We start from the raw sequence: 15,027 nt of genomic DNA, 5'->3' as shown, positions 1-15,027 counted from the left end.
ATATATATAATCAAACAAACAATTACTTAAATGATTCATGACTTAAAATGTGTGACATGAATTTTTTAGTAATTTCAACAATGATATTTGTAAAGAAAAAGAAAGTAGGAATTGAAAACTTCACCTTAACCACCTTAACTTATGTAAAACATGACTACTTATAAATATTTGTGCTGACACATTTTAATCATCCACTTTATTTTTAGTGAACCTTTGAAAAACTATAAAGTGTTTATGCAAACTGTGATTCAGAGTTCAACAGGTAGCCCTTCTCTGTACAGGGGTGCCAAATTACCTATTCAAAGTGTATGCAGTTTTCATTGAAATTCTGCATGTACCGTGTACACAACATCAAGCCAGTGTGTTCTCATCTCAAAATCTCATGCATACTCTGGCTCCTATGATCAAAGGAAAGTGTGATATTGTAATTTTCTCAGAGAGAAATCCTCTGTGTGTATGTACGGGGTGAGTGAGTGAGTGAGTGTGTGTGTGTGTGTGTGTGTCTGGTGGTCTGTGTACTACTGGCTTGAGAGTGAGTGGATGAGTGTGTGTGCGTTTGTGTCTGGGTTTGGGAAGAGTGTGGACATGTTTGGGTAAGGGTAGTCTGTTTGTGTGTGTGTGTGTGTGTTTCTGCTGTCCTCTGCTCTGCTTTGCCCTTTAAAGTGTGTGCGCCCGCTTCCACTCCGGGCTGACCTGCGGGAGGTCCACAGCATATGAATAATTAAATTATTTGTGCTGAGAGCGTCCAGGGGTATCTGCTTTCAGTAGACTGGTGAAAGGCTGTGTACACTAGATCCCCTCCGCACACGGCACATCCACGAGTACTGTCCGTAAATGATAGGTAAACAGTGCATCACCGTCCGAGAGTAAACATACTACCACCTAGACTCACTAAAATGGTTTCTCACCAAATCAGTGGGTGGTTCATCTGTAAACAACCATGTTACTGTGCAAGCTTCAGAACTGATTGAAGATGTTCACAGGACACATCAGAGTCTTCACTTCATTTGTACTCTACCCCCATATAATCAACAGCGGCTCTATAAACATAAAATGCACATTTTTATATTAATACTTGGGTCTGATTACTATTCAGTCAGCAAAGAGAGTGAGTGTTACTTACTGATCCATAATTTAACTGTCACTATTAATGAAATATGTTAGTCTCATATTAAAATGCAAGAGGCAATTAATCTTACCGCCATGGCCCTCATTTGGTTTCAGGTTCAGTAGCTCTGCTCTGGGTGAGCTGTAGCTAGTCTTGGATAAGTGGTTGGACCAAATAAGCGAGAGTCCTCAACTGAGAAAGTGCTCAGTCTGTGACTCTGACTCTGAGGGATGACATCCTCAAACCTCAGCTGTTGCTTTTTCTCTGTTGTGTCTTCAGCATGTCCCGAGTGGACAGAATGATCTGTTTTGGCGTGAGATGCAGATTCAGATGAAGATTCAGAGTCCGGTTTAGAGTCATCCTTGGTTTTGGTGGTGGCTATCAGATCGATTACTCTGTCTGATACAGCTCCTTGTTCATAAGGTTGGTTTTCCCTGTCTTTTGTTGCTATGCTGGCTGTGTCTTTCTCAGCATATTCAGTTTCAGCAGTAAGCCTAACATCTCTAATCTCTTTATCTTGCCTCTCTTCCAACATGTCTTTGGTTGCAAGAGTTGACTCATCATTGGAATGCTTACTTCTTACATCAGATTCTGCTTTTTCCTCTTTAGTTTCCATAACAAAGTCCTCGACAGTGGTTTCCTGTTTGTCTACAGTGTGTGCGCTCATTGGCGGTGAGACGTAATCCTCTTTCATTTCAGACATTTGATCCAGAGTATCAGACTCTGGCACATTCGTGGACTGGCTTCCCTCCCCCTTCTCCAAGTGACCATCCACATCCACTTTCCCCTTTGACAACGAGGAGGTGTCTTTTATGTCATCTAAGGGCTCGACAAATGTCTGAAAACATCCTCTGGTTTGGTGTTGGTTCACCCACTTAGAGACAAGATCTCCCACTTCCTGTCGCTCTAAGGATAAAGGAGACGTTAAGCTTTCAGCCACAGACTGCTCTCCATTGACCACATGCTCTTTCTCAGCACTGTCCAGCTCTTGTGCTCCTACTTGACCTTCCTTTGTGCTTGTGTCCTCCTTTGCTTCGGAGTCTTTTGGCATGCGTTTGTGCCCTTTGGTCTCCAGATCACTCCCGGCTCCACCTGGCACATCAGGCCCAGTACTGTTTGTGTGCACTGTGTTCAGTCCTTCTGGCTCTTGGATTAGAAGAAAAGGCTTGATTTCTGTGCTAGTCTCTTCAACTTGTTGGTCGACGTGTGCTGCGTGTGTGTCTTGCTTTGCTGTGCCTTGTCTGTTCAGGCCATCTTTTGAAGTCTTTGACAGAACACTTCCACATCCGTCGCCATCAGCTGCATCAAACAGCTCTTTGCCTTTTTCATCTTCCACCTTCACCTGCGTCTCAACAGACTCGTCCGAGCTCAGCTTCCTGTCACTCTTTGTGTCATCTCCATTCATTTCCTCCACATCATTTTGTCTAACTCCTACAATCTCCTCTATCTTTGTCTCTTTCATCTCCTCTCCCTCTGTATCAGAACTGTCTCTCTGCTCGTTATCAATAATCTGGTGAGGCTCTTGACCTTCAGGTTCACACTTCTTTACCATATCTCCTGTGGATTCACTAGCTGTTATTTTCTCGCCATTTTCGTCATTGATTTCAATATTTTCTAGTTCACTTTTAACCCCACTTATCGCAAACTCAAACACTGGAGTCCTCTTTATCTTCCCCTCTATAACCTCCCCCTTGACCTCTGCATTCTTATCACCATGCTGTGACTCCGTTCCATCCCCACTAACTGCTGTCTCCTCCATTTTAAACTCCATGACAGCATCCTTATCCTCTCCATTCACATCCCTGTCTGCCTCTGATTCATTTGGATTTCTCAGCTCTCTTTTCTCTGCTCTCGTGTCATCACTAACACCACCACACTCGTCTGCTTTCTCCCTGCTGTTGTCTTCCTTTCTACCTACGCTGCTCCCTCTTTCTCCATCACATGTTTCACTGTCATTCTTTTCCACATCATCTGCTACAGCTTTCTCTGACCTTTCTACTTCCCCTACCTTGGTGTTTGTGTTGTTATCTTTCAGTGCATTCCCGACTTGATCATCGACCTTTGACCTTTGACTTTCTTTGGCTGCACTGATGTTTTCTGCACCATCTACAGTTTCAGCGCCTCCTTCCTCCATGTCTTCAGGATTTTCACTCTCTGTGAATCCTACGTGATGCTCCTCACCATCTTTTATACTTTCTTTCTTTCTCTCCTCTTCGTTTCCCTCTGATTGATGTCCTGTTTGTCCATCGTCTACCTCTCTGTCGTCCACCTGTCCATCAGCCGACACGTCAACTTCCTCTTCTTTCACCTCATCGCCACCATCATGCCCACCATCATCCATTTTAGTTTCTACCTCCATATCCATTTCAGTTTCTTTCTCAGTTATTGGTTCAGCAGTAGGTTCTGCAGTCTCAGTTTTGGCCTCTTTGCCTTCATCTTCTGCAACATCCATCTTTTCTTTCCCGTCACCCTCTACTGATTTCTCTTTTTCTCCCTCTGACACACTATTCCTTTCATCTCCATCAACACCATTGTCTTCAGTGTTGCTTTTGCCCTCTCCGCTAATCTCTTTCACTACATCTGACAAGCAGCTCTTTGCATCTTCATCTTCAGCTTTTACTTCATTTTCTGCCTTTTTATCCTCTGTATTTGCTGAATCTTCCTCGTTTGCTACCTCTTCAACTTGATCCCCTTCAAGCTGTTCAGTAGCATCTACATTAGCTTGCTGTTGAGCAGTTTCTACATTCTCTATTTCTACAGGTTTGATCTTTTCCTCTCTCAGTTCGTCTACAATCGCTCCCTCTTGATCCATGGCTACACTCTCATTTTCTGCAGTCTCTTGCTTGACCTCATTATGTCCTTCATCTGAATTGTCTGCTTTTTCCTCTTTAGCGTCTTCTTTCTCTTCAATATTCTGGGGATCACTCTCATTTTTAACAGTACTCTCGTTACTTTCAACCTCTTTTGTATCTACCAACTTCTCACTGTTTTCTCCACTTTCTCCCTCCACAACGTCCCCTGTGTCAGAAAGTTTCTCTGATGTTTCAACGATGCTGCTCTCTGGTTCCTGTTGAGTACTTTTATCAACATGGGTGCTGTCGTCATGTGCTATTGCATCATCTGCTTTTGTTGTTTCGCTCTCAGCACCCCCATGCTGCTCATCTGGGGTTTCTGGCCTCTTTGTGCCATAAACAGATGGCTCCTCAGACTGTCCTACCTCTGATATTGGCATCACACTCTCCGAAGGCTCATCGCTTGTTTTTTGTGCCTCAGTCTCTGAGACTGCAGGTTCTCCTTCAGCTGTATCAGCAGCTCCTTCGCTGGAGTCCATCTTTTCGTCTTCTTCTTCTTGGTCTTGCTGTTCGAGTGGTGCTTCAGAGTCCGTGGTGTCTTTCATCTCCTCTGCAATTTCCTCATTGTTCTCTAAGTCTGCGCTTGCAGTTTCGTTGGCAATGGTTCTGGACTCCTCGGCCTGTTCCTCGGCACTCTCGTCAACATCCTGCTCCTTCTTTTCTGCCTCAGTTTCAACCTCACATGGTGCTTCTTTGGTCTCACTAGACTCCATCTCTTCTTTCTTCTCACCCTCAGGATTAGCAGGCACCTCTAATGCTGCTATACTGCTGTCATCCACCGGTTCCACGTTCTCCTCATTCACAGCACATTTCTGTTCTGCTATCACATTTTGTTCATCTGTGGCTTGCTTCTCTATATTTTCAGGTGAAGGCTCCCTCTCTTCACTGGCCTGTGCACCTGTCTCCTCAATTGCAATTTCTTTAGAGCCCTCTTCACATTCCTTGTCCTGTTCTTTCCCAGGCTGTAGCAAGCTGAGGGCAACACTTGTGTCTGATTCAACAACTGAAAAAAAGGTAAACAGACAGTAACATGAAGGCACTTCACAGTTAAATAAATATGCATTTCCAATATTGTCAGGTAAGCATAAAAAACATGTATCCCTGTAGCTTTGTTATTCCTATATCTCTTTGGAAGAGCAACATGCTAACACTACTATGATCATGAGTTTGACCTTCAGGGAACTTTACCAAACTTCAACTTTAAGTCGCTTTGTATGAAAGTATGTGGTGAGTGACTGTATAAGTGTATAAAAGTGTATACCTGTAATCTGCTGACTTAGCGAGAGGACATACCTGATGTGTCCTGTGGTGTTTGGTCTACAGACGCCTCTTCCTCTTCCTCTGTGCTGGTGTCACTGAGTTCTGGTTCTGGACTTGAGTGGCTCTCGTTCAAAATGGCCTCTGCCAGTTTCTCCTGCACAGATTTGGCTTGAGATGCAACGAGCACAGAGAAAAACAAAGGCTCAGTAAAGCAGTTCAACATTTTAATTTTTTTGTCTTTATATTGAATAATAAGTTTAATGGCTGCAATCTAATATAATATAATTTTGATTTTGCTAAGAAATTAAAGGATAATGCACAATAAAACACACACAGCATAATAAAATCATTCAACTTTATTTAATTGAAAAAGAATGTGATCAAAAGCACAACATGCACAGGACCAACAAACATGCACATTGTTGATTATCTGCTCTGTTCAAATGTTTTTGATCAAAATCTCACATGGCAGATTATGCTTAAATTTGAATACATTTTTATAAAATATGAATAACCAACCAGAGAGACAGGACAGAGACAGTGAGAATGTGAAGTTCTTCAGAAGGGAATACACATGCAAATGACCACAATATACCAACATGCAAATGTCATATCATGTATAATCAAAATGAAGGAGAATGACAAACACAAACATATTAATAAATGAAAATGAGTAATGTCAGCTCAGCATTTTCAGAGACTTGATTCATTGGCCTAGTGTACATTAAACGTTTCAAGTTCAAATTCATTATAAAACTTTACAAACCAAAAACAAATTAATTGTAGAAGCTCTACAATGGTGTGGAAAGGCATCAAGTCCAAAAAATACTGGTGTACAAATGCATAGATAAACACAACCAAAGAGACAGCTCATCAACATAATCAATAATAAATTGGCTTTCAGAGCAGGTCAAGAGGATGTCAACTGAGCAGACAACAGAAAGGCAAGAGGTTTACCACAGGTTACACACAGCAACAAAACAAACATAACATCCAATCGGACCCAATGAAAACAACTCAACAGCAGGAAGGTAGAACAAGTGTCCCATTGCCTCATGGGTGTGACTAAACTATTAAATATCTCAATTATTTAGCAAAAAGAATGTTATTATTATATTTTCTATATTATTATTCTATCTTTTGTATTATTATGATATTTCTGTTATCTCACTTTGAGATGAGCTAGAAAACTATTTCAGTTAGTATGTCAAACTTTAATCAATATTCAAATGATACAGTGAGTGAAGCATGGGAGACAACCATGTTCCAGCTCCCAGCGAGGAGAAACACCATGAACACACAAGCACTCAGCAGACACAAACATGGGTAGCCTCGTGTGGATACTCACCCCTTTCAGGCTCACTCTCTGCTGCAGACCCACCTGCTGGATCAGTCGTACCCTCCCCCTCAGCCATAGCCATAGCCACAGCCTCTGTGCTGTCTGATACCTCCAGCTCGGTTTTCTCCAGATTGTCTCCTGTGCTGTCCTCGGTCTCCATGTGTGCCTCGACAGCAGCCTCAGCAGCAGCCTCTGGAGGGACTGGAGAGCTCACCTCCGTCATCTCAGCATCCTCCTGCTGGTCCTTTTCCGATGTCTCCATGGCGAGGGGAGGCTCAGGCTCTGACTCTGGCTCAGCTTGGGGCATACCCTCTGGGGCCTTGGAGATCCCGGCAGCGTTGTCCTCCTTGGTTTCCACCTCAACCTCACTGTCCTCGGCATCGCTGCCAGAGTGGCTTGAGGCACCTCTGGATGAAATGGACTCTCTCCGATCTAAAGGAGAAGAAGCATGGGCTAAAATGAGATGCCCAACAGCAAGTGAACCTCATTTTATTCAAAGTATATTAAAATGGGCATATGGATGTAGGCATATATTTTTCTATTTATGTATTTACTTACTTATTACTTATTTACTAAGACACAGATGATAAACACAAACAAGCATAGGAAGGTATGGACATTGATTGAATTGAACAGATGGTAATCACAGGTTAGTAGAAAGACTGCCCAGGGAAAGTGAACAAGTTCAGTATACTCAATGCAAATTAGTGTTCCTAGAAGGTGACTGGTGCATTGGAAAGTTGACACACTCTTCACTCACCGGTCTTATCTTCATCCTCGCTGTCGGGGTATTTGTTGTGTTCTGCCGGCTCACCCTCAGGAGCGTCTAGGATTTCGTCTTCTGTTTTCCCCTCATTAGTGGGAGAGGCTGGTTTTCTGTTGGCCTCCTCACCTCCATTCTCGATGGGACCCTCGTCGTCCGCCTCAAAGTCCTCTTCATAATCTGACAGAGAACATGTGTCTGACTATCACTCCAGTAGCTCCACTGGTTCAGAAGGTGTGACATTATCAATGCACAGAATGTCTGCAGAAATGGAATAAATGTAAACTAACTATCACCAATGGCTACTAGATGGACAAATGTGACCATCCTCTCACCATCTTTAGGCTGGTCATCTTGCATTGGCTCCTCCTCGGCCTTGAGGCAGTCTGGTTGGATGGACTCCGGCTCTGTCTCCAGTTCTCTCTTCTCCACCCTGCCTTCCTGCACCTCAACAGGCACCTGTGCACTGCCAGGGCAGAGTTCAATGGCCGGACTGCTTCTGTCATCACTCACTCTTTTTGGTGGAGGAGTTGGTTTCTTGTCCAGCCCCATGGCAATGATACACCTAGTAGAGACACGTCAACGTTTGCTCACACAGTGACACTTGATCCATGATTAAAGCTCGTTTCTAGTTCAACAGTGGAAAACAAAAAAATACTGACGAGACTCCTAGTACTGAAGATTACTCTCTGACGGATCTGGGCTGTGATGAGAATTATCATTCACAATTTTAATAGCTGAAATCCATCCATTGCTCCAAAAATTGGAGCATGAATGGGGAAACTGAGGGAAAGGTTCTCTTACTTGTAGCAGGGCTGGGCCCCGTCTACACTGAAGAACCCAAAGTGGCCATGACGCCCTCCCAGCCGCGAGCCCTTCCGGTGCTTGAACTCACAGCAGGAGCTGAGGCGATCAACCTGGAGGCCGTTCAGGTAGAACGTCAGACTGAAGGGGAACCCACGGTGCCGTCTGGAGATGAACTGGAACGTCTCTATGGGAGAGCAAAAGTGTTTGAGTACACCCTCTGTTTCTCATTTGGACTTTTGACTGGAATCATTGTTGAAAACATAATCTTCTACGTGTATCTAAACTCACAGAGCTCCTAAGAGAACATGAGCAAAAAAAAATATGTTTCTGGTATGTATCAGAAAGTTTTGCCCTTATTCCCTGACTAAAGGTGCACTACCTTTTCGATGTTCGATTACATTACAGCTCCATTGTTTTCAATACAACCCCTCAAACCACGAACCCCTTCGCCGCCGCCGCCGTGTAGATTACTGTACGATTAAGTTCTATTTCTGTTGGCACCGCTCAATAGAATTTGTTGTTAATCGAGTGCTTGTCAGTTTAAAATTTCTGTGCTGATGTGCATGGAGAGTGACAGAGGGTGTCACCGGACTCATGTCAGCGCCTATATGTGTAGCGCTTTACCCTCGATGACATTACATTATCATTTTAATTTACCTACTATTATGGTACTAATGGCTTTGTGTTGGGATACAGACCTCCCTCCCTCAGTCTGCCCTTGTAGACACAGAGGTTCTCCCCTCCGCAGTGCTGCTGGAACGCCTTCACCTCGTCCCCAATGTCCATCAGGTCATGTGACAGGTGGACACCTCTCCCAAAGTACACCATGGTGACAGTCACCTTGCTCTGCATAGATGTCCTCAGTAACACAGAATTCTGAAGAGGAAAGTCAAAAGTTGATAAACTTTTCCTTTTTTTGTGATCAGTTTTTTATTAGCACCATATATACCATTCAGACATGAAAATAAGAGTCTGTAACACATGGGTATACTGGTGATTTGGGTTCTTAGAACAGTGGAAAACTGCATCCCAATCAATTGCGTTCCCCTCAGAGCTCAGCTTTCACTCCCATTTCTTTACTATTGGGAGCTCTCCTATGGATACTTGCATTCATTTAGCATAAATAAACACTAACCCTCTTACGGGGAAATCAAAAATCCATTTAATGAATGGATTCATTCTGGGTTTACATTTCTTCAGGTTCCTGGTTATGGTCATAACGACATGATCAAGTTACCTGTTTTTATTTGGAAAAACTGAGTTGAATGCTTTGGCACGATATAAGAAAGTAATTAATTGAATTGAACTGAATTATTTTGCCCCCCTTTAGAGAGGATAGATAGATAGATAGATAGATAGATAGATAGATATATACTGTAAATAGATCCCAAAGGGAAATTCAAACTTCCAAGTTGCTCAGTATCACTATGGTATATATAGCAGTAGGAAAGCACACCAGAAGATAAATAGGTTAAAAGAAGTATATACAAATCTATAAAAAGATAGATAGTTAGAATAAATTTAAAGTGGAGGATAGTATTGTTAATGCATAAATGTTTCTGCATAAGAAGAGGAGAAAAGCGAGACCTCTTTGTTGGCAGGGACACTTGGGGCTGTTGTGGGCCGTAGTCGTCGTCCCCTTGTCCCGTTGAGAGGGCCTTTCATGCCCCTGTCTCTCCTCTTGGTCAGGGGTGGCACTGGCGTCACATAGTTGTTGATTACAGGGAGCCGGTATGGGGACACAGTGCTGTGGTGCTCTCGCGTGGTCCACTGCCTCATGTCCCTGTCCAGCTGTTTAAGATATGCACGCACGCGCGCACACACACACACACACACACACACACACACACACACACACACACACATTTACTTTCAGACATATACAAAGCAACTGTCAAACCAGTTATTGAGATTGCCACCAGGAGAACTATATTTAACATTTGAAACTGTATGTCAGTCTTTTTACACTGAGCGGCTGGTCAGTGTCGTTTGAGGAGTCCTGGTTCCTGGAGCTTGGAGGGGTCTTCTTTACGGAGGTTGTGGTGCTGTTCCTGTCAATGGGCTTGAGTCGTACTGGCCTCTGCATCTTCCCAGGGGCCGTGTTGGGACGCGAGGAGCCAGGCTGCAGGGAAACGCATGCATTTATTCCATAATGGATCTTATTTCAGGTATGCATTATAAGCCATATGTTTCTCCACTATCAGTAATATTACCCCACAAATAATATCATGGTGAGGGTTAACAAATAGGTATAATTACAAACTGCTTTTAATGTAAGATATGACTATATCATATGAAAAAATCTTCTGTATGGTTAGGTTTGATTACATATCATTGCTGTGTGAATATGTTGAGTAGGTTTCCCAAAGGGTCTACCGCATAAGAAAAAATGAGCAATTAATTAACAATATTGAAATCTGCCATCTACCATGCCATGATTGCCACGACAGCACAAATGGCACACTGAGCAAGTCACGGCACGCTGAGCTTGTTTGCACAGTTTACGAAAAAGGACTTGGAGCAGTGGAGAAGAGCCTAGATGGCACAAATAAAAGGCCTATACAAAGCCTCCTTCTGTCAGCAGTATATTTGAACAGTTCAACTATGACTACACCTGTGTTAGAACAGAGATTATTTGAACGGCTGATAATCGTCCCACTTGAGCTGATGTGTAACTCAAGCATAATGGGTCCAAGAGGGAGCAAACAGCCTAACGCGCTGCTCCAGTAAACACGGACGTATGCCTGGCAACTATCTGCCAGTGCAAACCAAATGAGCTAACGGCACCGCTACGTCTGTCAGCTCCAGGAGACTGGAGAGTACCCAAGGCAATAGGTGTGTGTAACAAGTGACTTTATGATGGGTACAACATGTAGCTGGTGTGCTGTATTGCAGCACTGTTTGGCACAGGAGTTCTTAAACTTTCTTGTCTACTGACAGTTCTCATGTTAAGGAAATTATTGAAAAATACAAGTGAACATCTTACAGTTATAATAAGTCAAATGTGTAATATATTTGCTCATCACAGCAATATTGTAATACAGCTAGAATGTCACATAGAAATTGTAACAATGGCATTTATTAGTCGGAAAAAAGAAATGTGGCAAAATAAAACAAATCCTTTATAATTTCTCCAACATTAGGAGTAGGGCTACAGGTTGAAGAATATTGTTAAAGGGTGTTAAAGTACATTATACAGAGCTTAGGTTTTGATCAAGGTTTTTTTTTCTGTTAAAAGGGACTGTCTTCTTTGGCTCGCCTTAGTCGACTTAGGGGGTCCAAGCTCTGGCTCTGGCTCTGTAAAATGCCTCCAGACAATCTAAATTGTTCTGCCACTATAGAAATAAAACTGAATTGAATTGAATAGAATTGAATTGAGGAGGTGGGCCTGCATCACAACTCTTCTGGAAGAACACATAAGTTACTCACAGATTCGGAGGACTCGGACATCTCCCCGTCTGGCCCAGACTGCTGTGTGTGGTTCCCCCTCGGGCCGGTCGGAGGTCGTGGAGACAGCATGGGGATGAAATCTTCATCATGTCTCTTGGAGCGTTCCACCTAGAAAACGGATTGAAAAGACTGAGACCGAGGAATGTTCCAAAAATAACTGTTAATTTGTGCAAATGGACAATTCAGACAATACAGCAGTAATTAATATGATGTTTACAGACGCCAGAAAAATGTATCTAATTTATTTGTTTATGCTTGTTTATGCTTGAAATGCAGTTTCAAAATGCACTATACCTTGATTTTGTACACGCGCTCCCTCCTAGCAAATTCCTCAAGCCTTTTTTTGATTTCTGTCTGGTGTGTTCGCTGAATTGAGTTGGGTAAGAAAAGAAATACACAATGAATACCATTATGATATTGCTAATGCAATGTTTACATATTATATGGATTCATGTTTCTGACTCAAATGTTGTGTATTTCAGGCACTTTCTATATTACCCTTTTTTATTTACCGGTATATGGAACTTTTTGAAGAACAAAAGATACCTACCCCTCAAATACACTACCTCTCTGAATATCATATGTCAATATTTTTTATACTCTACATTTTGTTACTTATAATCTAACTGAATATTGGACTTTTCTGGACAGGATAAAAACTATGACTAACCTCCATGTCAAGCACCTTGTGGAATATGGCCTGGGCTAGGCATTCTCGCACATGTCTCTGGTGGGCTCTGTGGATGACCTTCTGTCGGTACTCCTTCTCAGGGACGATCCGGCCACTTCTGGTGATCTAAGCACATGAAATGTACTGTATGTAAGGAGTCCATTGACGTTTCCGAATCACCAAAAACTCAAGACATGTATTTTCTTTGGAAAACAAATGCAATTAAAACATTTGTTTACAAGAAAGATGTGTTTGCTGCACTTCTGATGATGAAAGAATCTGCAATGATTTGGTAAGAGTTTAATGCACTAATTTAAGTTTCACGCTGATCACGCTCCTGGAAGTCGTAAAGTTTGGAAACATGCGCCATTGGGATCCTTTCCAGACAGACCTCCAGAGCTGATCCAAATTTGCTGAAGTTCGACTGGGTTTGCCCAGGGTATTCTAAGTATACAGTATGTTATATATAAAAAAGAATTGATGAAACATAGCCAAACATACTGCATGTGAAAAAAGGGTTGATGAAAGGTCATTTTTTTATCTGCATTGCTGATATTATTAGATGCCAATTTGGCATTATCAATAATGGCATCAATTACAGACACACATGACTATATAGTCAAAACTGCTATGTGTGAAAATGAGCATGATGCATTTGTATTATAAGATGACAGCCTATCATTTACCATAGCAAAGCAGTTAAACTAGAACTATGTATACAGTGAGTGGTCTATGTATTCAGACCCAAAATAAGGTATAACAAAAGCCAACCCTCCATACCAGTCCAGCTCTCCGGAGATGCCTTCGTATTCTTGTGTTGTTAAAATATCCAATCAGGTGCCTGTCTGTGAGACTGTTGTAGGCCTCGAGGAGTCTAAAGTGGAGCAAAATGACCAACACTGCAGTTTGTTTACAGTAAAATCCATAAATAGGTTAGTCCTTATTTGACTCATTTAAGTTTTCTTTAAAAAAAGTTTTGCATAATTGTCACACATACACAACATGTATGTGATATATTGTGGAATCGTCCAAACAGTTTTTGGTTAATATAAGTTACAGGCATCAGCATCCATACCCTGAAAATAAATCACATGATGTTTTCAGGGGCAACTGTCACAAGGTAATTGAGTGATTACACTAGTGTCAACTGTACCTTAGGAAATGCTTTGCTGTTGATAGCTAGCTTTTTCCAACACAGGTTTGATTTCCTCAAGCATTTGTAAGGAAGACAACAGGATCTCTACAACTATCGGGTCAAGTATACCATTACAGGTGTCTCATTACTTTTGGGAATAGAATGGATAGCACACTTAACCCATACCCCTTTTGTGTTCATTTCTCTCTGTCTAAGAGAATGACAATTGGCTACATCTGACAGTGGGAGAAGATGACAGTCTAATATTTAACAGTGGATGATGTCGTTAAATGTTAAAGGCAAGACTTCCTTTGTGTCCAGGTAACTCTTTCCTAACCAAATATGTATAAGCTTTTAACGCTATTGTACATAGCCTACTCCTATATTCAAAGTACATTACAATTGGTATTCTTATGAAAACAGCTGGAGTTTCTATGCACAATTAGCCTAAATTAATCTATAATATCCTCAAAGTAACAGGCTACAAAACAAGCCAACAAGGGTAGGAGGCTATACTATTTTGTTCCCTTGATAAAGTTAAATTATTCGTCACTCACTGTCAGTCGCACGAGTTGTCATTGTGCACACTATCCCAACATATCATCATCAGTAGGCCTGTTTCATTCAAAATCATTCAGAAAACGAAAAGACAGTGCATAAGGCAGATACATACCCTGGACTGAGATAACTCATGATTGAGACCCGCAGTTACCCTTTGAACTCGCTGGAATGTTTTGAATAATCTGGGACACTACTTCTTCACATAGAGCTCCCGACACATTATTAGCCCAATCGGCGCGCAGTTACTTCTTCACTTCTTCAGTTGCTTCTTCACACCCATAGTTCACACCTTGTTAGAACTGTCTCCATCCTGCACTTTTCATTGCGCCCGAACCAGTTGATGACAGCCAGCGTTGCTATGGAGCGTCACGTGATGATGCCATGCCAGAGATTGGTTAAGCGAGCAGGCATTAACTCCTAATGCTTATGACTGTACAAAAATGTATTTCAGTAATGCACATTAAAACAACTGTTCAAATAGTTGCTTAACATCTAAAGAGTACAAATTACTAAACATTAAATACAAGTTTAACGCATTCTTCTTTTTTTAACTGGATATCCTGAGACACATGGTCTAATAAACCATGAAAATGTTGATATGTGTAACAGGCTAAGCTAATGTTTTTTTGTTTTCTTTTCTTTTTAAATGTAGACCTACATAGACCTATGCTACATAAATGAAGTGAACCAGTAGGTTAGGCCTACTAAAATATTGTATTAAATAGTCTCAATTTGCACATAGTAAGAAAAAGCTTACAGCCTGGCCGAACTTAATTGATATGGCATGAAATCGGCTGTTTCTTTTAACGAGATCAAACTGTAGTTGGTAAGCATCCAACAAATTTCGCTATGATTGAACCCTCCTCAAATCTGCTTATGGAGCTTGGCGCACCAGAAGTGCGTTAAACTGTGTGTTACCACCCCCTACTGGCCATAATGGAGGTTGTTATTGGATTGTTAAATGCACTAATGCATCTCAGCGTTTGAGGGCGCCGTAGAACAAGAAATATCACTGAAGATTCATAGACAGGAACCTCTGACCGATGTACTGACCGATGGTAGCCGAAGGTTGTCAGACGGAA

At 42.0% G+C, this 15,027-nt stretch overlaps 1 protein-coding gene across 2 annotated transcripts; it reads right to left on the bottom strand.

Annotated features, from left to right (window-relative positions):
• Positions 1-66: 66 nt before the first annotated feature.
• Positions 67-14,276, bottom strand: erich3 (glutamate-rich 3). Of its 2 annotated transcripts, none has more exons than XM_042111613.1 (15): positions 14,058-14,276; positions 13,030-13,123; positions 12,250-12,375; positions 11,874-11,945; positions 11,559-11,687; positions 10,096-10,251; positions 9,717-9,920; positions 8,828-9,005; positions 8,127-8,313; positions 7,658-7,887; positions 7,320-7,502; positions 6,569-7,012; positions 5,254-5,388; positions 1,200-4,963; positions 67-1,040 (listed from the first exon to the last, which is right to left on the bottom strand). In XM_042111613.1, the coding sequence occupies exons 1-14, from the start codon at positions 14,075-14,077 to the stop codon at positions 1,227-1,229; spliced, it is 5,895 nt and encodes a 1,964-aa protein (XP_041967547.1). In that variant the 5' UTR covers positions 14,078-14,276; the 3' UTR covers positions 67-1,040; positions 1,200-1,226. The 2 variants fall into 2 exon arrangements, with proteins under 2 accessions (XP_041967547.1, XP_041967548.1); XM_042111614.1 differs by having other exon boundaries at positions 6,569-6,991.
• Positions 14,277-15,027: the final 751 nt, after the last annotated feature.

The sequence above is a fragment of the Alosa sapidissima genome, chromosome 12 (assembly GCF_018492685.1).
Source record: "Alosa sapidissima isolate fAloSap1 chromosome 12, fAloSap1.pri, whole genome shotgun sequence".
NCBI lineage: Eukaryota > Metazoa > Chordata > Actinopteri > Clupeiformes > Clupeidae > Alosa > Alosa sapidissima.
Note: the sequence above shows the minus strand (reverse complement) of the source record. Positions and strands in the feature narration are given on the sequence as shown.

Coding starts and splice junctions, on each gene's coding strand:
- erich3 (XM_042111613.1), bottom strand. CDS start 14,077: ATGAGTTATCTCAGTCCAGG. Junction 12,376..13,029: donor ATCTCCGGAGAGCTGGACTG/GTATGGAGGGTT, acceptor TCATGTGCTTAG/ATCACCAGAAGTGGCCGGAT. Junction 10,252..11,558: donor TGTCCGAGTCCTCCGAATCT/GTGAGTAACTTA, acceptor GTTTCCCTGCAG/CCTGGCTCCTCGCGTCCCAA.